Below are 25502 nucleotides of genomic sequence, written 5' to 3'. Positions count from 1 at the left end.
GTAACCCCATTTGAAATTCACACTCCCTGTGTGGAAGATATAAGGTCATGTCATAGAGGGGTGTATGGATTTCAACTTAAATAGCCATTTCAAGTGCCTCATTTACTTAAGTTTGATCACACTTTTGTAAAAGGTTACTGCACTGTATCAATAATGCATTTGACTTCAGGCAGCTATTTAGTTTTTACACACATACGCCTTTGTTGCATGCACAGGGATGATGAGATGTAATATGTATTACATATTGAGATTAATATGGCGGTTAATTCAAGGTGGCTGCTGACGGTATGGCTGGCACCACTTGCATGGATAGCTGCCCTGAGGAATAAGGGCTGCCACATTGTCTGGCGATGAGGAGAAGATATGCATCATGGTCTGGTACTCAGTGCAGTGAACTTATCTAATCTCTAAATGTGATGCCTTCCCATTACGCATATTAATAATGGTATTTATAATGAGATTAATTTGTAAAATATATCCATTTCTAAGATTGACTTCACTATTAAAGACTGTGATAACTCAATAATATATAAAAATGGAATTTTGCTGTGATTAAAAAAAATCGAAACTATTTGAATACGTTTGAAATTGTTATGGGAAATGTGCAACGACTATTCAAGTTGAAATCCATGTCCCCCTTTTCTGGAAGACATGACCTTAATCTTCTAAACAGTGAGTGTAAATTTCAAATGGGCTACCTGAAATTGGCAATTCAATTTAAAATCTACACCCCCCTATGTGGGAGCTTAAGGTCGTATCATCCATAGGGGGTGTATGGATTTCAACTAGAATAGCCCAAATGCCTTCAAATATATGGCACATTTCTGTGAAATTCTATCTTTTTCAAAAATGTTATGAAAATTATTGAAATTTGAATATGAAAGTTTTTTTCCTTCATCACAGTGGATGTTGATGTAACGCTATATAGTGAATCAAAGCTTCAACATTGCAATTTTTGACAGAAAAAACTCAAAGGAAAAAAAAGTGACAGCTTTTTGTCGTACCTTAACATATTATATCTTTGGGGAGAACAATACAGACATAAAAGTTGGTGGGTGTATTGTTTTGCATGCAGCTATTGAGTTACATGGAAATGTAGGTTGCTCATGGTTGCAATGTGTAGGCCTATATTTTCTGAAGCATATCAATATCATGTAACATGGGGCACGAAAAAACAACTTAATTGCATTCCGTTCTTTTGATGAGCCTCATGCATTTTAGATGCGATGCATTCATTCCCAAGCAATTCTACAGTATAATGAATGAGAAGAGCTGTAATGAAATATATTCATTTATTAATCGCTACAATTCAGGGAAAACAACACAAACAGATGTATTATACAGACTGCTCAGTGCCAGAAGTGGGTTAAGTGTAATAGCTGCCATGTGTAGCTGCTATGTGTTGATGAGTACAATATACTGTGTGTATATTGGCAAATGTTCACAGGGCAGCTATTGCACTTACCCACTTCTGGCACTGAGCAGTCGATCCACTCATCTGTATGCACACACAGACGCACACAAACATAGATATGCCCGGAGTTAGGCACATACAGTAACATAATATGCACGCGTATACATACATATCCCTGTATTGTACAAAAAGGAACATGACTAACAAACAAAAACACAAACAAAAACACAAAGATCTAACAAAGACATCATCAAAATAAACATAAAAACAAATAATTAATAACTTGTGATTTTTAAAGAAGTATGAGCATGTAATCTACCTGAACGCAATCAAGGAAATTTACAGCGACTCCGTCAGAATCTTACAATTATTATGCTGGTAAACAAAACTTTTTACTGATGTTTGACTGATGACATCACCCACTCATCAATCAAACGTCTTAGCGACTAAGATGATTGGTTGATAAAAATGAATATGCAAATCTTATCTCCTCTATATATATGACCCAATTAAGAATAAAACACCAATAAACATGATGACAATCTGAATTTCTTGGTCAACCCACTCATCAATCAAACATCTTACCAACTTGAAAGATGATTGGTTGATAAAACTGAATATGTAAATCTTATCTCCTCTACATATGCCCCATTTCTTCACGATATGATTTCAGAATAAAACATCAATAAACATAATGACACAATCTCACACAATCTGAATTTGTTGGTCAACCCACTCATCAATCAAACATCTTACCAACTTGAAAGATGATTGGTTGATAAAACTGAATATGTAAATCTTATCTCCTCTACATATGCCCCATTTCTTCACGATATGATTTCAGAATAAAACATCAATAAACATAATGACACAATCTCACACAATCTGAATTTGTTGGTCAACCCACTCATCAATCAAACATCTTACCAACTTGAAAGATGATTGGTTGATAAAACTGAATATGTAAATCTTATCTCCTCTACATATGCCCCATTTCTTCACGATATGATTTCAGAATAAAACATCAATAAACATAATGACACAATCTCACACAATCTGAATTTGTTGGTCAACCCACTCATCAATCAAACATCTTACCAACTTGAAAGATGATTGGTTGATAAAACTGAATATGCAAATCTTATCTCCTCTATATAGGACCCATTTCTACATGATTTGATTTCAGAATAAAACATCAATCAGCTTGATCAGCTGATGACAAAAAACACAATCTGGATTTGTTGATCAACTGTGTCTATTGTAATTACTTATTTATACTTATAACAATACATGTACATGTGTTTTTCTTGTTCTTTCTCAATGAGATTATATTATACTGGGAGTACTCAACCTACATGTCCCCTAGGGATGTGGGAGAAAACAAAATTATCTATTGAATTTTCTCGTACCCATCTCACAATATATTTTTTATCAAATTTGATTCATTAAAATATTACTTTTTTTTATCAACATTGGCCTCATGTCGACAAGAACAATTTTTTGAAATTATCCAGATTTCAATTTCATTCATACTTTATTTGACATTCATAACCTCATGAATATATGCGATGCCTGTGATCCAATCATATTTTGTTATTTGTAAACATGCGAACGCAAATGTAGGTCATTAATATCTTACAATTGACCGCAAAGTGCGTAATTGTTCGAATCCCACATATAAATAACCTGTGTTTGCATTTTGCATATCCTTTCTTAATACGCAAACAAGCGCACGTTATCACTGCGAGTAAGCTAGTGTACTTGCATATCGCATCAAAGGCGAATTAAAACAGTGAACAGAAAATACATTTTCAATAGTCTTTAAAACACAAAAAATATGTTATTTTATGAAAAAATGATGGTAATAGAAGACGATAATAACATTGCACCATCTGTTTTACGGTCATTGTGTGAAATTGTCTGAGTTTGTGTTAGGCCTCTGTATGTTTAAATTACCTCAGCCCAAAACAAACCCTTCCGATTTGACGCAATGACCTCAATACAGATAGCGCACAGTTATTATTGTCTAACCGTCGCATATCATATTAAAAACACTGAAATGATGACATCACACACTCTATCAATTTCAAATTTGTTGACAAACATCATCTTGATGGTCCTTTCTTTAATCATCCCACTTGTCATCAAAATGGATATGTTAATCAAGTTACACAACGCTAATAATTCATCAACATATCTCATCAATTTGAATTTTGTTCCTTAACAACATCGTATCTTGATGACCCCTTGATAGCATCCCAAAACAACCTTCTCATCAATTCATCTACCTCCCTCCGGTATAGCTTATAAAGATATAAATCTTATTTCTTCAATGACCGTTTGTTTCATCAAAGATGGCCATTTGACAAAAGGCTTACGATCTATCACAAATTTGATATATCATAAAGCTAATTAAATCATCAATCATAATTAAATCTCTGCGATACAGGGATTGGGAAATAAAACAATTTACACAATTTTTCACAAACAACTATATTAACTACTAACTAGAGAACAAACGTAACTTGTTGCTATCTCTTTGATTTAAATCTTGTACATACAAGGTATGACTCATTAGCAACACTCATTAGGTAATTTGCAAGTTACCTACTAACGATAATATTCTGATTAAAATACCACTCCAAATCAATTGAACAAAGGTCACTTTTTATAATTTATTTCTACATACGGTTCGATCAGATAGACAAAGTGAGATATTTCAGATGACCTGAGAGGGAAGCGCATATTTCCCCAAGTATAAAAATCAATTGCAAAATCATATAGATTTCTTGGGTGCATTTTGAGGAAAAACATCTGCGTATTATTAATGGACATACTTCAGACACCTACCATATACTTTGACTTAATTAGCACCCTGGGTGCTTAAGTCAGTCACTTTTAGGAACAGGGTGCTTAACATAAAATCAGGGATGAAAGTCCACTTTTGAAAGCTGAAAAAGTGGTGTTTTTTTTACTAAAACAATATTTTTGTCTGATATTTTCCCGAAGAGTCAATTGGGCATCACAATTAATCAATAACTTCTATCCATCACATTCTATATGTTCCTTAAAGGTGGGTGGTCAGATTTTTTTTATATTTTGCTTTCTATCGATCTTACATTGAGGCCAAAATTTTGAACTCTACTGCTCCAGCGATTTTGATATGACAAGCAAAAACATGTATGCTCCTAGCTAAACAAAACTTATCTCAGGCGTTAAATTTTACTGGGCTAATGAGAAATACTTGTGATACCAAAATCTCAGTTTTTATGTGGGAAAATGGGGGATGAAGCTGTCGATCTGGTCACACACCTTTAAAACTAATGACAGATGTAGAATTCTTAGGTGTTTCCTGAAGATAAAAATATGATGGCATGAAAACTCAAAATGTCCATTTTTACATTTCATTTCTCCCAATTAGTTATTTTTACATGCTATTGTTATACACCACCCTATTGTTCAGTACGAAGCACTGTCACTGGTTCGGTATACAACTAATAAACTGTAATCGAAGACCAATTGTCATGAATTTTTTATATAAAAATAGAGTGTAAATGAAGCAAACATAATTATTTCCATCAATTTCACTAAACATCAAGTATCAAACATTTTTTGGCATCACTAACAAGACATTTAGCTTTAATTTGAAACAATTTTAGTAATAGACTGACCACTCCTACATTGGAACTCTTAAAAACGCTAAATTGCCGATCAGGTAGGTATAGATTTCGCCATCAAAAAGCACCGACATCAATGCTAATGTACGGGAGTAGTACATTGACATTTTAAAGGCCGACCATGTCCTACATGGTACACGGAGCATGGTTAAGCTTATGTTATGATATTTTTGTAGGTTGGTTGGAACCATATTGATTTTTTTAGCGATAATTGCCTGGCTACTACATAGTATGTGGGTGCTATTGATATTAAAGATACAACTGGTGCATGTACCACCTGTGTTACATATTTTTATTACATCCGACGATATAACTGATGGAAGGTCTTTGCATCTATGAAACAAATTTAAACAGGGAAAAGTAAACCAACCAGGGGCAAATTTAGCGGTCGCCACCCCACACGTAATCCTAACCCCAATGTCACTACTTCCCGGCACTAATAACCATGACCCTAATCCAAAACCCTAAAACCCAAACGTAGGCTACATGTAGATGAAATGAATGCCAAATTTTGAAATTTACTTACATAACAATAAAACTAGTAAAAATCATCATGAGAGCTTAGAGGATCATTTAATTTCAATATTTGACAAAATTAACTTTTCGCACAGGCATGGCTCGAAGAAGTAGGGAATTTGGGAAGCTCATTCCTAGGAAATGTTGGTGTTTAAGAGGAAATGCTGGTATTTGGAAGGAAATTATGTCTTTTTTTGTATATAAAACATGCTATAAATTGTGAGAAATTTAGCTTGCTTCCTGGGAAATAAACATTTTTTTTTGAGCCCTGCACACAGGTATATTGAAAAGGGGCGCTTAGACAGTCATCACTTGAAAGATTCCACAGGGTGCTTGTTAGGGGAGGGCGCTAATTAGATCGAATACAGTACATGCACATTGCGATGCATATGTGTGAAACCATAAACTAAACTGAGTCCTTTGACAAAGAATTTTTCCCAATTTAGTATTCTTCCTCACTTAGTTAAAAAGACTATAAATATACTCAAATTTTGTACCAAAATTGCACTTTCAGGTTGAAAACTGTCACACTGCAGAAAATAATAAAAACACACAACAAGAAATTGATGACTTCTTTTTAGTCCAATCTCAAAATAAATTTTAGCCACAAAAGATTTGAGTGCATGATTGACACTAATGGGACTTTTAGCGATCAAATATCTCAATATTAAAAGGTCTGTTATTCTGAAACATCAAGAAGTAGGTACTAACTGTCATCTTTTGTATGCCATATATGGGAAGTTAAAGATGAGCAACTGCTTTTAATGGCAATAATATTAATACGATAGTGAATTAATCATACTAAATCTACTGTCAGATTTGTTATCATCGGTGACATTATTGGCAAGAAATTCTTAATTTTAAGAGTGTCATCATTTAATCAGTTTGCAATAAACAGTGAAGATGACAAAAAACTTCCGATGGCAATTTTCATTGATATCTCCCTATTATATATCTCAAGTGTGTTACCCAGAGAAGATATATTACCCTTCCCAGAATCCTCTGCAACATGATGTATCAACTCACTGCATCAAATGACACTCCTACTACTTTGTACAGGTTTCCTTCGCTTTCATGTTGATACGAGAGTCTGGCTAAACATGAGATGAGATATATAGTCAAGAAATAAACATATTTTGCAAGATCTGGATGTGCTCTGTTCATTGAGGTACTTTTTGTCACTATCACCCCATGTTGCACTGGATAGCAAATCAGTACAGACAAATGAAATGGAAGAAATGCATTGTGGGAAGTGTGCAATATCTTCTCTGGTATGTACCTAATATGATCATCAATTCTACATTTGTTGTGAAGAATACATGAATTTTATTATGATCGCTATTTTATAGGTTATAAGAGCCCATGCATGGTAAATTACGTAATTCCCATGGCACTGTTATCGAGATATTTATCATTTTTAATAGTCTCAAGTTTATCATAGAAGCGTCATCATTTGTGTAATAATCGTAAAAGAGTAATGACAATTGGGACTTTCATCTCTTTTGAACAAGATCTTATAATGATCAGTTACTTCCAGTAGCAATGTTATATTTTATACATAGATTAATGCTCTGCATGCTCACCTGTGTGAGTCGCCATAAAAAGTCCCAAGTTTTGGGATTTTTTTTAAATATTGAGAGCTATCTTATGAACTACTGAGCCAATACCAGGCTTGTTTGTACTCATTTTATTGCATTTTTCATGCTAATTCCAAATATGGTCATGAAAATTTACAATTCTGAATTTTATTAATTTTTAACAAAAATTGGAAACTTGTCGTCTGCAGTCGACACCTGCATGGAGAGAGTTAACACTCAATGATTCAATAAGTTTGTCATCAATGATAAACTTATGAAGTTATCTTAAGTGATTTGAATTACAGCTATTGTAGAAAATTCAATGTTAGAATGAATTTTACAAGATTTGAAAGAAAAGCAGCAATTCCAGGAGCACTCTTATAGATACCTAAAACAAATACACAGTTAAGTTACATCTTGGTTATGGTTTTCAATGACATATTGCTTCTGCAGAGTAGTTGAATCATATTGCTCTGATGATCTCATCTATTTAAAGATGAGCGGATGAATTACATCCCATGGTATTATTACCAAGATCTTAATATGTTATCTCTCATGTAATACACTCATTATTACATGTAGGAATTTTCAAATAAATTCGAACAATTGCCAATAACTTATTGAATAGTATCATGATCATCAGCTCATATTTTATCTGGGGCAAAGTAATAACAGTAATAGCTATCATAATATAAAATTGTTTTTATTTGAATGGCGTAAGATGATAAAATTTGATGGAATAAATATTGATGATATTTTTATTTCCAATAGGGTTTGTTTGCTCTTGCAACAGTGCAAAATGTTCCGTAAAACTGATATAGTATCTCCTGGTTGAAATCAGTGGCATAGCGTGGGTCACCACATTGGGGAGGGGCATGACGGCCATGATTGGAGGGGCACCGGGTCTGATTGGGGGGCACAAGCCGTTTTTCAGCAATTTTCCTATGGGATTTTAAAACATTTCAGATCGATTGGGGGCACATGTTCCCCGTGCCCCTATGACGCTACGCCACTGGTTGAAATACTGAAATACCAAAATATCATTTTCATTATTTTATTTAACCCTAACCGCCTAAGGGCTTTTTGGCGACGGGAAGGGAAAGAAGGAAGGAATAAAGAGAGAAAAGAAGGAAAGAAGTTGTTTGCTCTGGGTGGGATTCGAACCCGAGACCCCTCGCATGCCAGGCACTGGGTCGGCGACACTTTGCCATGGGTCTTGGGCTTCGCTGGCCAGCGAAACCGTGCCTATATATGACTTAGGGCGATTGCGTCATCACACCACGTGGGATGCATGCACGAACAGAGCATATATCAAGTAGTATTTTGTAGTATACCGTCCTGTTAGGGTTAATGAATGTATTCTAGGTATTAGAAACCCCCAACACATCTTTATTTTAGGGATGGAGCTTCAGCTAAAGATGGGCATGTTAATTAAGATTTGAAGGAAGAGCTTTATTTTAGGGTACTGGGGAATTCCATTCAAAATTCAGTCAAATCCCCCTACCTTGCACCTACCCCATATTACCTATCCACCCCATACAAATTAACCGTTTCTGTGTTAAAGCATTACATTTTATGTTGGTTTGTTTGACCAGTCACCCGCACACTTGGGTCCTGATGGGACCAGGCTTAAGCAAGATGCTCCAGCCAAGCTTAAAAGCTTAATATAAGCATGTGGGCCTCTATTCCTCCTCAACCCAATTAGGTTCTGGTCAGTAGCTTTGCCCCCACCCCACCCCCATTGCTCTCAGATAAAATAAGATATCACTGAAAATTCAAAATTGTATTATTTAGGATAAAAATTACCAATTTTCAGATTTTTTCCCTCTGAAATTCCTTTGCAACCCCCATCCCCACCCCAAGCTGGTGTGATGCCATCTCCTAGTTTTGTTACATACTGCAACTTGTTACATAGATGCGGATCCTTCCCACTAAACAAAGAATAACATTGGTTTCCAATTTGACCTGCTTTACAAGGGTACCCTCATAACGTGCACAAAATATTAATATCATATTGATACCGAAACCCTTTCCAAATATTTCACTAACATCATCCATCACTCTACGATATGATGTATTAAAAGCAACAGCATATTTATAAATCAATATACACACATGACACCGTATAGTAATAGTGATGCCAGTAATAATCAAGGCTCGTGAAAAGTGGAACGGCTGTGATTGAAATTGAACTCGTTGCATATTTCAATAGACAGAATACGGTTGAAGTAATTAATCACACGGCATGAGTAATCTCTGATTGAGTAAGACTGATAGGAATTACAGGTTTTTAAACATTCAACAGTTATCTTAGTGTTAGAAATATGATGGGCCCGTCCTGCCAAAAGCCAGTGGATATTGGTGATCGTGAGGGTCACAGATTTTCAAACCAACAATGCCAATATATAACAATAGAGGCCGTCAGCCTTTCGCCATCTTGTGGGTACATATGATCTGTGTGTTCATGCGTCGGACACTACGCGCAGGGCGCAGCTTGCCACGCAGCTGTTATCGCGCACCAACGCGTTGATTTTGCTGTTCACGCATGGAGATCGAACGACCATCACAGCTGTACCCACAAGATGGCAGCATATGACGTCACGCTGACGGCCTCTATAGGATGTGCAAAATTCTTTCATTGACTGTTAACCATTGTGTGTCCATTTTCAATCATTTTCGTAAATATTGATGATGGCCCAAAAGATTTTTATACGTAATTGGCCCAATTGCCCTTGACAATGTTGGCTGGTTATGCATGTTCAATTGTATAGACGAATCCAATTTCATGCATTCCTACACCTCAATGGCAGTCATAGCTGGGTCCCCCCTTGGGTATATTCCCCCTAAAATGTGAGATGTGGCCTTGATGGGGATTAATTAAGCTGCATTCCATCCCCTGTGTTACAGTTAGATAAAAGAATGATAAAAGTTTATGACACAATACAATTCAACATCGATTTTTAAGCGGATTTAATACACCCAATTGGGCAGTAACAACACCAGTTTTGTGCAGACGGGACCCAGTAATGGCCGACTGAATTCTGACCATCACTTTACTGGTTGGATTCGTCTGTAGGTTTTAGGGTTAGGATTAGGATAAGGATTATAATTTTGTGTTGGAATAAGCAGATGAATTAGTGTTATTACAGGTACGAGCATTTGATAAGTAGCAATAAGGGTTGCAATCCCTTACACAGCTGTGAATTAAAAGGATTGCAAAACATTCCACAAATCCATGTCTGAACGAAATTCTGCACTGATTACAGCATTTCTAAATAGAGCTCTTGATGAGAGTGATTAATATTTGACAAACAATTGGATGAGTGTATTGCCTGATGTTTTCTCCATCTCATGTAGTGTTGCCAGGGATGTTGATTTTCCACTAAATTGGGCTCCCGTGAAACTATTTTAAACATATGGGTAAACGTTTTTATAACATTATTACATTTTAGTTTCCAACAGCACATATTGGACTGTTTGTCAAAAATTTCACAACAGAATGCAGAATTTGGACAGGCAACCCTTTTGACAAGCCAATGTTATTGCTCAAAATCAAGTTGGTTAAAATCAAGTTGGTCAAAATCAATTTGGTCAAAATCAGATTGATTTACCTCTGCATTTGTTCACTTGTAAATAAAGACCTACAAACAAGGGCGTCCTTTTCCTATCTATCTGAGGACCTTGCAAACCCAAAGCCAATCTCCAAACCATTTTTCCTCCTTGTTTGCCGGTCTTTACAAATGCACTCTCACCCCACCCCACATACACACCCCTACAGTCACACATATTACATACATGTAGGTATAAATGGCAAGCTATCCAACAAACACAACAATTATTTTAAGATGATATTTGGTAATGGTCAAACCGTTTAAATAACATTCACATGTCCGGTTATATAAAGGTCATGACAACATTTTTTAAATGTTTTAAGTATGAAAAATAACACTACAACAACATTTTAAAATTGTAGTTAAAATGTCATTGCAAAATATTTTTGGCAAGCATTTTTGCATAATATTTTGTCAACACTTAATAACATTACGTTAAAATGTTTTGCATAAAGTTTTCAAAAATGTTTGTTGAATGTTATTAGAAAGTTTTAAACCCATTTTTAACCCAACGTATCTGTAAAATGTTTTGAGTTTGCTGGATTAGTAATGCTATCAGCTACCAACTGAGTTTATTTTCAATATATTTTTGTTAAAAATGTGAGAAACATGTGAGGATGATGATACAGAGCTGAATTTGCCAATTAAAACATCTTTAAAGCTCAAAATTGGCTGCTCTAGATACGCTCATCATGCAAACCAGTCGGCTAAAAGCTTCAACAATGCCGATCTGGAGGAGTAAATAAGTAGTAGTAAATAATGTATGTTATAGGTTTGAATACACTCATGAGTGTTGTTCATTATGTATAAGTGAATTGGCATCAGTGTGCGATTGAAACTCGTCATGAAAAGGCACAATTTTCAATTAGCCCTAGAATGGCTGCTTGTGAAGAAGTACACATGCGGGTCATCACTGCGCTATTCCAGTTGAAATCCATACACCTATGGAAGACATTACCTTAATCTTCCACACAGGGGGTGTAGATTTCAAATGGGAGTCACCCATTCAGGTAACCCAATTTGAAATCTACACCCCCTGTGTGGGAGATTAAGATCATGTCTTCCATAGGGGGGAGTATGTATTTAAACTGGAACAGTCCATTAAACTGAATTGGGTTAATGAAATCAGATGTTTGGCACAATATATGATGGAATGGTTCGAAATTCTTGATGAGTGAGAGTGAGTGCATTTAGGCACAAACAATTTGATACGTGCATGTACGTATATACAGCGTCCTACAGACAAGTGGGGCACAGTTCACATACATACACGCACTATCATGTGAACATGTACTTCTGTAGCTTAAATTTACATACAAAACTGGTTTTGGTCAGTAAAAACTGCAGAATTTTGATTTTTAATTTTTAATTTCTTGCATATATAACTGGTATGATCTGTAAACGATGATAAGGTACACATTATGTATACAATAAATATGACATGTATACACATGGTAGCAGAGTGCGAAATCATGTGACATCGCTTTTCAATAAAGTATAAAGCATGACCCTGAAGCAACATCATCAAAGTGGCATATTTCATGTACCATCGAAAAGCATTGTCACACGATTTCGCTGTCTTAGCTCACACCTTCTTCATCAACTTGTCAATCAGCAAAATGCTACCAGGCTCAAAATAAAAATTCAACGTTCTGACAAGTCAAAGCTCTTTTTTAATCTTATTTGCCAATGGACAGTGGTAAATTAAAAGTCCTGATACACACACCCAAGTCCCACGGTCCCCTGTACAAACCCCTGCAAATGAGGATACACGGTAGAGTTTTCACTATTAAAGTGTGGAGTGTGGACACACCTTTTGAATTTTTTCGTAGTGGATATGTTTAAGTTTTTACTATCTAAGTGCGCTATCCAACCGTGGACCCGCACCTTTTTTGAGTTTTTACGCAGTGGATATGGCTGAGTTTTTACTATCCAAATCCGGACACAGCCTACACTCGCAAAGTTCTATATTCATTAGCAATATAATATATGTTTTCTTATGGCCTGAAACAACATGTAGCAACTGTGGATGCCCACGGTTCCTGTGAGTCCACTGTTGTGAAGAGATTTCCGATGTGTGTGTCCTCATTGCTGATGTTTACAAATACCCACACTCCAAGCAAACTCTCTCACTGCATACACAAAGGTAAAGTCGTCACTCTCTCTATTTCAGCATACACAAAGACCAGTGAAATATAGTTACTACTTTTCTCATAATATAAATATGAATAACCCATATCTATATGATATTGATACCACAAACCATACACCATCATATTTCGATGGTATAAGCGCAAACAAACTGCTGGCTCCCAGCGGTCAATTTGCATCTCAGGTCATTGACTATTGGTCAGTCAATTTATGCATGATGGTCAGATGGTCACTTTCACTTACACTTCGTTATTATTACTAATGATGATTCTGACAGAATTGGAAGGAAAGGTGTGCGTTGTTGTTTGATAAGGGCAATTTGCTCGCTGTATTTGATAACACAATGGGTCATTTGGCTATTTCTATTTTCAATATTTAATTAATTTATTCGAGGTGGTCACTCACATTTCGCTATTATTATCAATGATGATTCTGACAGAATTGGAAGGAAAGGTGTGCGTTGTTTGATGAGGGCAATTTGCTTGCTGTACTTGACAACACATTAGCGTCATTTGGCTATTTTAATTGTTTTCCGTTTGAACAATATAAAAAAATGTAGGATATAATCTTAAACATGCCTATTTGAATATGCTCCATACTTCACACAGAAACCACTCTTTAGAATAGAACTGAAATTTTAATATTATTGGAATCATCAATAAACATTAGTAAAAATGTAATCTGCAGAAAAATAAAAAAATTACTAATCAATTATACTTTTCCTGTGTAAAATTCAATTTAATTCACTATTTCCTTATCTGCCGATTACCTTTTTTGGGGGGGGGGTATTTTTGGTACTTGATTTATTCATTAAAAAAGATATGAAAACATACACATAAAACAAATGAGTAAACAGAATAGCTAACAAACAAACAAATAAACAAACAAACAAATAAATGAATAAACAAACACAAATAAACAAACAAACAACACTACAATACAAAAAAGGAATATTCACCAACAATTTAATGACATATATCTGCATACAATAGTCCTCTGAAAAACCGATTCGGATATTAAAAATTCACCCAGCTCTGTAACACGGCCACTATTGGCCTGTTTGTTGTTGCACAAAATGCGTGTTGGCCAACTGTCACTATATCTCATTCCTATTCACTCCATTCACAAGAAATATTCAAACATTGTTTATTTTTACGCATTTACTTTGAACAATTTCCCATCTTCCAAAAAGAAAAACTGTTAAATTTGTGTTCACAATATTATTTTATAAATTCCATAACAATATAGTTTCTTGATTTGTTTCTTTACCAACAAATGGGAATGAATGAAAAAAGTGTGAATATATAAAGTTGTGTAAAAATCTTTCCTGCGGTGATATATAGGTCACACACATTGTATTTCCATGCTGATGCGGCCACAGGTATTACAAATGACTACATGTCAGAATTATAACTCCATTCGGTCACAAGAACTTGCTTATTTACTCTCCTTTTATTGCAAAGAGGTTCTTTATCAGAATAAGGTATGGAAATGTTTTGGATTCCACCTTGAGAACATATCACCAAATTATGTATAAATATTTTTTAATTTCTGAATATATTTTGAATAAATATTCAGTTGCGCTTTTTGACAATGTCAACATATCGTATTCAACAATTACAAAAAATATATTCATAACATTGCTCCAGGAACATGCAAGCTTCCTTTAATGTAAGCATCATACTGCTGCTATATTAATAGCTAATACTTAAAAAATTAAGTAAGAAAGAAGAAACCAGATATATATAGAGATATATATAGATATTGTCTTACCTGCTGCAAAGCTCTCTTGAGCCTTAGTAGCATTGTCTTGAGGTACGTAATATCCTGGAGCATATGACGATAGACAACAGCATCCACCAACACAATGTCTTCTTCGTCCTCCTGATGGCTCAGCCATCGTGGCGGTCTCAGCGGATGCGTCGTCGAAGTCAGACTACTATTACTCCGATTACGATTGGTATTATGCGCGCCAAATTGATGCCTGTGTTTGAAGAGACAGAGAGGAGAGAGAGGGATTGAAAAAGGGATAAAACTAGTCCGAGGTGTTAATTTAAGATTTGCTTAGCATCTTAGGAAGACGTGATGTCAACACGGCACCTCAGCTCCGATGAGTCCCATATTACTCCTGATTAAATCTTGAGCAACACACGGTGGCTCCACAGTGTCTAATTGACCACTTTCTCCTAAACTCTCCCGCGTTTCGGGAAATGAAGTTCAAGCATCCCCGTGACCCAACCGACAACCGTGTAAGTGTACACACACATGGCGTTTCTTGTGCTATGAATATTAAACTACTAGTTACCCAATACACATACACACACTGATCATATACACTCATCCACTCAAATGTACGCGCAAATCAGCAATTCTATAACATTTCGTTATCCTATTTGACCCTCGAGGCAATACCTTCCATCACCGTGATCCGTACATCTAATACGGGGCAAGTGCACACACACACGGAGTAATACAAATATGTGCTTGCTTGCTTGCTTGCTTACTATATGAGGATGCAGTGCTGAGCCTGAAGAAGGAGAAATTTTCCTCGTTCTGTAATTTTACAAACGGCCACTTTGGGATTCTCGAGTGCTGGTGCATAAAAAGATTAACTCCGTGTTGTGATATGACCTATAAATGGATTATGTACGGTGAGCTCTCACGTTGAGTCGCCACTCGTAAAATATTTTACGACCAAAAACCCAATAAATATTATTTTCCCATTTTTTGTTTTGTATATTTTCAAAGTAAAAATTAGTCAAGCAGAAGTTATCTGACTGTGTTTTGTAGAAACACAGCTCTTGCACTGCCTGCTCTTGCATCGCTCAAATTAATCAGGTGGCCATTAAAAAATAATGATGTGTTTCTTATTGATCCGAGTTGAGATGCAAATTTGACTTTTATGCAATTTCGGCAAAATGGTTCAATATTGGGTACACTTAAATTGAAAATTTATCACATGGTCATATTGCTTAATAATAATACTAAATTGGGCTATTCCATTTAAAATCCACACTACCCCTGTAGCAGTTTTTGGAAATATCTGCTACAGGGGGAGTATGAATTTCAAATGGAATGAGCACATTAAGGCAGCTCCATTTGAATTTCATACACCCTCTGAGAAAGATTCAACCTGAATCTTCCCCTGGGGTAGAGTGAGTTTCAAATGGAGCTGATGTGTTAATTCCATTTGAAATTCATACTCCCTCTGTGGAAGATATTTCCAAAATCTTCCACAGGGTGAGTGTGGATTTTAAATGGAATACTAGTAGTCCAATAATCAAAATGACTGAAATTTGACTGAAATCAGGAAAGTTTATAGGAGTTTAAGGAAAATATAATTTTGAAATCTGTAACTGCTCAGTACCTGTAGTGTTTAAGTGCAATAGCTGCCATGTGTGACTGCTATGTGAGATGAGTACAATATACTGTGTGTAAATTGCCCAATGTTCACATGGCAGCTATTGCACTTATCCACTTCTCTGGCACTGAGCAGTTGAAGCATTTTTTTGTTTCAATTCCCAGTTTTGCATTAAAAAAACCTTTTTTAATCTTTTGACACACGCTATTAAAAGGAAATATGTATACCTTTCTAACATTAATATTTCTGGCAATTTCTTTACCAATTGAAAAATTTTATTTCCAATATTCCACTGTTTAATACGCATGTATTTAATAAACTGATTACATCAATAATTGCTGAAACTATTCATCAACATTTACATGATAATTTAGTAACACAAGCAATAATTGAAATTTGAAATGCATAAAGCTTGATGCCAAAAGGGAAAATGTGTAAATGCATGAAGCAAGATGCTAGAAGGGGAAAATGTGTCTACACAAGTAAGGCCAAGTAAAAAAAACCATGTTTCACGTCCGGTTTTTGAAAAAAAAGGAGGAAGCGGGGCTTTTTATTTTCTATTTTTATCGCAAAATTGGTGTAAATGCCCATACTTGGAGCTGTTTTTAGCGTATACAATAATGCCTGGAAAAAGGAGGAGGCCCTTTTTATTTGTTATTCTGAGAGTTACACCCCCTCTATGATCACAAAACCTTCATAAAATGTTTCTTGTATCTTAACAAGGCTATAGAAAGCATCCCAACTTCTAGACATATTTTTTGAAAAGTTATAACTGAATTTCAAAAATAAAAATATATTTGAGGAACCGCAAAAAAGGAAGCGGGAGGGGACGAGAAACATGTTAATTTTTTTATTTGGCCTAATAATAAACTTGGCTATTTATTTATTGAGCCTAAACCAGTTGAAAGGAATTCAGGTGCAAGATATGATACTCATAAAGTGCTGCCTTGTTTTACTTCCTTTAAAGGGGCATTTCATGATCCAAAGCCTCATCCCCATTTTTCTATTAAAAAAAAAACCCTTGAGATTTTTATACCACCGGAAACCTCTGGCCACATAATGTTTGTTTGTAAACTACTTTTACATTAACAATATTGTATAATAATAAATAACAGCCCAAGTTGGTAAAATAACAGCCCAAATAATTTTGTATGTAATTTGCCGACAATGGCAAGTTTTTGCCGACAAAATTAAGAATTGGGGAAGTGTCTCACCCCCCAATTACCCCCTCTAGTGTCGGCCCTGATTGGTATACCTATGTTTCCTATTTAGCTCCCCCATGCTCCCCTGAAAAAAATTCTGGTGCCACCACTAGCAATAGTCACCATCACACAAGGCAGCCTTTGGATGTATCGCATTATGCATATGACCTCTTCAATTTCCAATCATCACACACAATGACTTCACTTAGAGAAAACATAATTACCTAATGGGACATGAAAGAATGTGTTAGCGAATTGAAAGGAAATAACACTTGTGTGAATGAGTGAAAGATGAACAGATTCAGATGTGCTATATTATATTTGAAATCAGTTGGGCCTACTCTAACACTGCAGATAGCCAGGGCCTTAAAATTGATATTGGTGTAATGGCTGAAAACAATAGGTTTTCCCCAAGATGCAACCAATGTGATAATTTGGGTGTTTGTCCAACTCAATGCATTTTTGCTATTGAAAATGGAGAAATTGTTCCCCTGGCTTGATAGGTACAGGGACAAAATTGGCCAAATATTTGCAATGTGCTTCTTCCTTTTGTCCTGTTTCAGCCTGAAATTAAGCTAATTTTCATGATTTTGGTCCATTTAGGCATAAAATTTCAGTTTTAATCCTGATAAAAGTCATTCTGGGAATTGGTCTGTGAGCTGAATTTGAAACTGCAGTATGCCACTGTTCAGATGCCATTAATTAATGTGTAACTAATTCTAAAAACATAGAGTGCACTTTGTGATTGTCCAAGCAATTGTTTTAATAATACAGGGTGAGTCAATAAAAGTGAAACAAGACACAGAAGTCATCTTTATTTTACAATCAAGTTGAACTGAAATGATAATGGTGATCCACTTAATTTTTACACACAATTTACTATTATTTTGAGTGTAGCATTCGTATAAGTCTTAAAACTTGGTTCTGAAATAAAGATGACTTTATTGCTTCGTCCTTTTTTGCTCACCCTATATGTCTATACAGCAGCAGATGTCTACATGAAATAATGAGCATCCCTTCAGCAATATATGGTGTGAACAGGTTGTTTGTTGCCAATATTGCTTTTGAGATACCCTATTGTTCCTAATAAGTGCCCATAGGCCGTGAGATTTCATGAAGGGTAAGCGTTTATTAGGGATCAATTATTTGTGTACATTTTTACATTAAATGACACCACCCATTTCAGTTTTAGATGCGTCTGTTTGAAGGAGGAATGGCTTATCATCATGCGAAATAAATTTCCTACAATATCCAGTGAGAGCTAGGAATGATCTAACATTTGTTTCATGTATATTTACACTTAATAATGGTAAATTTTATTGCTTTTTCAATTTTCATTTTGGAAAATTTGGGGGTGGGCATTTAATAAAGACTGGGTGCTTATTAGGAACAATACGGTAGCCGATGATAGTATTCAACATCCTATGTATTTATTGTTATGGGCAACACTAAAATGACCTTATCCCTGGATCCATAAGTCCTATTTTTCATGGAAATAAAGCCTGACAAAGGCAGATAAAATGAACTTGAAACTGAACTTTGATTTTGCTCACCAAATGACTCATTTTGCTATCCCATATCACATATGTGTGCACTTTGTATGATATTTAGATATACTATTATGACTAACATACACAATGAGGAATTAATCATTAAAAGTTGTGCTATATGACATATTTGGAACATAATAATGTACCAATGGTTAACATATTAACCATTGTAAAATTATTAATCCTGAAAAATTGTGCTCTGTGCCATGGAAATAGGGTCTGTCGCTCTGCTTTGGAACATGATGAAAGAAGTTATTATTAAAATTATAGTAACAATGTGTACAAAGATAACATTAATGCATTAAGGGATACTGTGCCAAATGATTAGGAATAATAACGGGACTAATAATTGGTCAGAATAACAGCGATTGTCGCTTATCTTTCCTCAAGGCATGTAGTTTCTTATTTTGATAAACGAAGAACCTTTTGCACTCGGCTTGCTTTCAAAAGGAACAAATTTACCGGATGTATTTTTGATCAAATTCTAATCAATTGTGTGTAATTGATACTTAGTGGTTGGTAGTTAGATTCCTACATGTTCTGGACTGCATATATGAATGGAACATAATGATTTTATGAAGCTGAAATGAATTTTTTCAAAATCAAACAGGCACTAGAATCCAAAACATTATCATCTATTAGTGCACAGTTCTTTAACCCCAATACATTTGTACCTTCATTGAATGACCTTTGAAATTTTGGACACGAAAACTCATACTCTACAACTTGAGGTCAAATTTGCACTATGATTGTTTAATTGAAGTTATTGGACTATGCCATTGGGATGAGGCCATAGTGAGGTCTGGAAAAAGAAGTGATTATCTAGGAAACTACACCCCAGGAAATATGCAATTGTGGGAAATGTTGCATCTTTGCAGAAAATTCACTTGTTTTATTATCTTCTAGATGAAAAGAACATATATATTCTTTGAAATATTGTTTTTTTGTTTGCATAAGTTATTTGTTCACCATGGCTCGAAAAAGTGGGGAATTGGGGAAGCTCATTCCCAGGAAATGTTGGTGTTTGGAGGGAAATTCTGGTATTTGGAAGGAAATTGTGTCTTTTTTGTATATAAAAACATGCTATAAATTGTGGGAAATTTAGCTAGCTTCCCGGGAAATTAACATTTTTTCGAGCCCTGTTTGTTCACAAATTTTTACTCTCTGAATTTCCATGACAAAAAATAAAACCACAATTGACTCTTCCATGATCACCATAAGTACTCCGATTCTGAGTAGTGCAACTCTATACACCTGTATAAATTTCAGTATGATCTGTCAGTAAAACTATTTTTTTAAACTTTATAGCAAGGGACATCAAACTTTTTTTTTAAACTCAAAATGCAAGAAAATCCAAATTGAATGACTTCATGAAGCACAGAGCTAATATTTTGATAGCCTTGAGGGAACTTTAAGTCTTCAGGGACAAACAGATACCAAATATAAAAAAAGAAACCCAATTTTGCTCTCAACTTCATCAGAAATATCAATTTTTCATCTCAATTACATAATTTTCTGGATTGCTATTTGGCTATATTTGATGCCACAATCTCAATTTGTATATATTCTGCCTTGGCAAATTACACCATCATACCAGTTCATATAATTATTTTTCTCCCTATAAGTATTCTAAATTTACTAATATGAAAAATAGCAACAATTTTAGAGGAGACCTTATCCAATAACGCTAGTGATCTCCTTTCTAACTTAATTCCATATATCTACCTAGCATGAATATAGAGTAGGGGATGAATATAGCACCTACATGTATCATGATACTATCAGCTCAAAAAAGTATCTCATCTCTAGTGACCTACGTTCAATCTCTCTATTTAACAATAATAAGTCAACATATGATCTTAGGTTATGGAGTATGAGTTTCAGTACCCAAAACAATAAGGTCACTCATTCGAACTGTCCAAATGTGGGCTTAAAGGAACTGTGTCTTTACAGATGACAATGTTTGAGATCCTAGTGGAGGGGAAATAGGTTTCTGTGCCAACATAATTATGCGCATTTAAAATAGTATTTAAGCGATGCTTAGGGCAAGTTAGGGTAATCACTTTTTCAAAGTTTTCAGAATCCTGCTTGTGTTACTTTTATGATTCTTTACAAAATCCACAGTATCAGTATGAACAGTTAAAACATGTTTTTACTCCAAATGAAGTTTTTAGTTTATGATCAGGAGAAATTCTGTATTCTGCATCCAACTTATCAAACTTGACTCGCAACATAATAAACATTAAAGGGTGATTCTAGCCTCTTTTAGGGTGTGGTTTAATAGATATCCACAGGGAAAGCTTATTTCCAAAATTTCAGTTAAAAACAGACATTGAATTTGTGGGTTACGCATAATTGCATGTATTACAGTGCCCACAATAGGCCATTGTAATTTCCGTATGTCGACAGACAATGTCTTGTGTCAAACAACTGATTCTGCAAGAAAGATTATGCACACAGACATTGTCATGATTGTGTAGTCTTATAAGTTTCTGATGGCATAAAAATCTCCATTTTTGGAATATGTGGGGAGGGGATGAAGCTTTGGATCAAAAAGTGCTCCTTTAAGCACCCCTTACAGATAACCTCCTTAAACACCCATGATGCCACTAATTACATATGCTAGATGTACCTTAAATAGGCTATGAAAACTGCCAAAAGGACAATTCAGCTGAGCGTGACCTTAAGATAATCAAGTATTCTCGTTAACTACCTGCAATAATTACTAAACTCTTGACAAAACCATGACTTACAGGCTGTAATGTACCCCTCTCCTAATTCCAATTTAAATGCCATTCATGCATGTAATTAAATCCAGGTATTTAAAGTCAAACTATTTATACATGCAAACTAAGTACAAGTAGGTAAGCTTAATCAGCCATGAATCTGAAGCAACTGCGCCACAGCTGTAATAGATGCCAAAACCTTCACAAAATCTTGTTAATCATGGCTATAAAAAAGAAAAGTGGTCTTACATAATATAATTTATATGGCCAATGAAAAACTGATTTTAATTATGCTCTTTTTGTGTCCAAGAATTCCTATTTCTTGTTATCTTGGTCAAATTTATATCTTAATTTCCGATTCCAAAAGATTGCTCATTGTCTAAATTTAAGCAGGGTTTCTCAGTTGCAAATATTTTTGAATAGATATTAATCTCTTTGTGAAACCATTGGATCATAGACCCAACGCACTGAATGGTCTATTGTTCTATTGTGTCCGATTTGAGCGCTGACATATTGGAAAATGTTGCCAATCAATATTCATGAGAGTGTACATTCAACGTCCAATTTTCGAAATTGGGTGACTTGTGCTTGGCAGGTGTAAAATACATCTGACTGGGCGTTTTAAATACGTAACGCATAAAGGCATTGACATCATCGAATGGCTGCCTATAGTCCTGTTAGCGTTAGGCCTATGGGGGGGGCTGTGTTTAGTTTCTATAATAATTATTATAATGCTTACATTTTTTCATTCCTTTTTCTTTTCTCTGTACTTTTTCTTTCCTTGAAGTATCACTCCCTCTTCTTATCTCCCTTCCCTTCTCCATTCCCTCTTACTTTTTGCCCCCCTCTCATTCCTATCATTTTTCTTACCTTACCTTTCTATTTGTTTACTTCTATTTATTTATTTTTCTTCATTTCTTCCTCTTTCTCTCTTCCTCCAAACCCCTCTCGTTCTTCATATCCCTCTTTCACCTCTTCCTCCCTCATCCCTTCCCAAGACCTCTCACAGAAGAGCTGCCCCCTTCAGTACGCCACTCTTTATGACATTCTCCTTCTTAAAATAAAAAAAAATGTCAATTTGTGAAACAACTTTTATATAGGCCTTTACCGGTATACTTATTATTTGTTACATGTATACGTATAGCTATTACCATTATACAGTACTATAGACATAAATGGCAGCCTTGAATGCTTGATGTATGATCATTCAGCAAGCGCATTCAATTTATTTAAATGAAGCACCTGAAGTCAGTGGGGTGATCACGAACTGTACTCAGCGGCTAATGTGTGCTTTTTGTGCTTACGGCTACTCAATCACATCCTTGTGTGTTATTATAACAAAAGGTACTTTTCGGTCCAGGCGTCGCTTTCACGCGCCTTTCGTTTGATCACTTATTGACAGTAGCCTGCTAGGTAAAGCGTTAATACACTGTCGGGTCAGCTTACCGATTTAATGGCGGAAGCCCTTTGTCCCAAACAAAAGGTACCTTTCGATGAAAAGCTTGTCAGATTTCAAATCGGCACAAGGTTTCAATGCGTTACGTAATCTATTTCTACTCCATCTATTTAATAGCTCCATGCATAGACCTATATAAATTTTTGACATACATTGTACAACTGATAAGACACAGTTATATCACTAAAATGAATATTGTTAAAAAAGAAACACCCTGGCCCTGGGCAAAAAAAAAAGGATCAATAATTAACAATTTCAATCAGCAAGAAATATTTTTTCCAGTTTGGGGCGCCACAACCCCTAGTTATGTCACTGCTTCTTGGCATGTTGTATTAATGATCTATGATTAAGTACTTTTACATTTTAAAATGTTTCACTTGGCTTTTAATTTGCATTTTTTAATTACAGTTATGTAAGTTTCAGGGGCAGATCCTCATATGTGATGTGATCAATCAAAATCAGTCTGAAGTCGGACATATCCTATTTTCAGTTTCCTATAGGATTGTAAACAACATTTGCAAAGCTGCATTTTGCAGAAAACCTCATTGAATTTGGACAACCAGTTCAAAAGATATGAGTAGTTAAAGAGTTTCCAAAACAATAGGAAACAAAAGGAAATACTTCCTTTGTTTAGCTATATCTCAAAATCAATATTTCCGACTTCCGACTGATTTTGCTTGATCACATCACATAATGAGGAAATGTGATGTCTTCCCAAATTTCATCAAGCGTTGTTGTCATGCACTGGGGGTTGTTGAGAGAAAAGATGGGTACATGGATGTATGGTAGGTTTGGGTAGCATCTTCAGGCTCTAAGCTGTAGTGTCAGCTATTGGTCACAAATTTCAGAAAATTGATTTTAAAGAAAGGTACATGCTTTCCGGGGCACTCAACTTTGGAGGTGACGCGTATGTAGGGCTGTTAAGACCCCCTTTTCAGCATCGCTGTCACCCAAAGACCCCATATTTTTTAACGAACACATGCTCGCTCCGCGCTCTGTCACCCGAAGACCCCCTATTTTTCCATTTGATCTGTCACCCAAAGACCCTTACAAGTTCAATTTGAACAGCTTTCATTTATCACTGATTTTGTTACTTATTTTGAAAAAATATAGAAATTTGAAGCCATTTAGAACTAGAAATTCGATTTTCGAGGTTTTTGTGGCGCTGTTTTGGTTCTCACCCAAAGATTCCAGTTTAAAAAAGGTCATGTTCTCACCCAATGACCCCATATTTTTTACATTTTGCTCTCACCGAATGCCAAAAATCATGCTCTCACCCAATGACCCCATATTTTTTACATGTTGCTCTCACCGAATGCCCCTTAGTGCGAAAAGCGCCAGCCCTACACCTATATCCATTTCAAATTGAAGTGCCCCCCGGGCATGCTTTTTTCAAACTTTTCTCTAAATTTTTAAATTTTTGCAAATATTTTCCAGAATTTTGACAAATTAAGCATCATTTTGAACAGCAATCATTTCAAGGTTGGTTTATATAGAAAATTGGGTTTAAATTTTATTTTGTATTTATATTGATACCTGGGTGTGGGAAATGACCTACAAAGTTAACTGAACTCAATGATCTGGATCAGATATTAGAATCTAAAACATTTCATATATCTGGACAGAGTCACTATGGACCACAATGGCCTCATCCCAAATGGCATAGTTCAATAACCTCAATTAAACAATCACAGTGTAAAATTGGACTTCAAGTTGCAGAGTATGAGTTTCCGTACCCAAATTTTCAAAGGTCATTCAATAATGTACAAATGTATTGGGGTTAAAGAACTGTGCCCCTGATAGATGAGCATGTTGTGGATCCTAGTGAGTCCTGTAAACCCCCATTTGTATGTACATTCACAGAATGAACTTTCAATATGTTGGGTACAAAAACCTCATACTCTACAACTTAGGGTCAAATGTTGAGACACGCTTTGTAATGGAAGCTCTTGAACTTTGTAAGTGGGGATAAGACAATTAATGGTGCTTGGTGACAGTCCCATCCAGGAAACTAAGCCAAGCGTAGATCCTCAGGATAAATGGGAAAGGTAATTTCCTGCTTCAACATTATTTTGTAAGGATACCATTAGCAACAAGACAAAGTCCTTGGCAATTAGTTTCGTTCATTTAATGTGCAAAATCATGCGCTAGATATATATTACTTGATCTATGAATACACTATGGACCACAATGGCCTCATCCCAATGGTATAGTTCAATAACCTCAATTAAACACTCAAAGTGCAAAATTCGACCTCAAGT

General features: G+C 35.4%; 1 protein-coding gene across 3 annotated transcripts in view; it reads right to left on the bottom strand.

The window, feature by feature from the left end:
* LOC140171517 (uncharacterized) overlaps nucleotides 1-25502 on the bottom strand; it is a 128659-nt gene that overhangs the window by 77762 nt on the left and 25395 nt on the right. For all 3 annotated transcript variants that reach the window (XR_011861613.1, XM_072194783.1, XM_072194784.1), the window contains one exon: nucleotides 14720-14930. Coding sequence is in view for 2 of the 3 variants with exons in the window: in XM_072194783.1 (XP_072050884.1) it covers nucleotides 14720-14930 (211 nt within the window). In the remaining variant the exon portion in view is untranslated. The remainder of the gene's footprint in view (nucleotides 1-14719; nucleotides 14931-25502) is intronic.

The sequence above is a fragment of the Amphiura filiformis genome, chromosome 15 (genome assembly GCF_039555335.1).
Source record: "Amphiura filiformis chromosome 15, Afil_fr2py, whole genome shotgun sequence".
In the NCBI taxonomy this organism is placed as follows: Eukaryota; Metazoa; Echinodermata; class Ophiuroidea; order Amphilepidida; family Amphiuridae; genus Amphiura; species Amphiura filiformis.
Note: the sequence above shows the minus strand (reverse complement) of the source record. Positions and strands in the feature narration are given on the sequence as shown.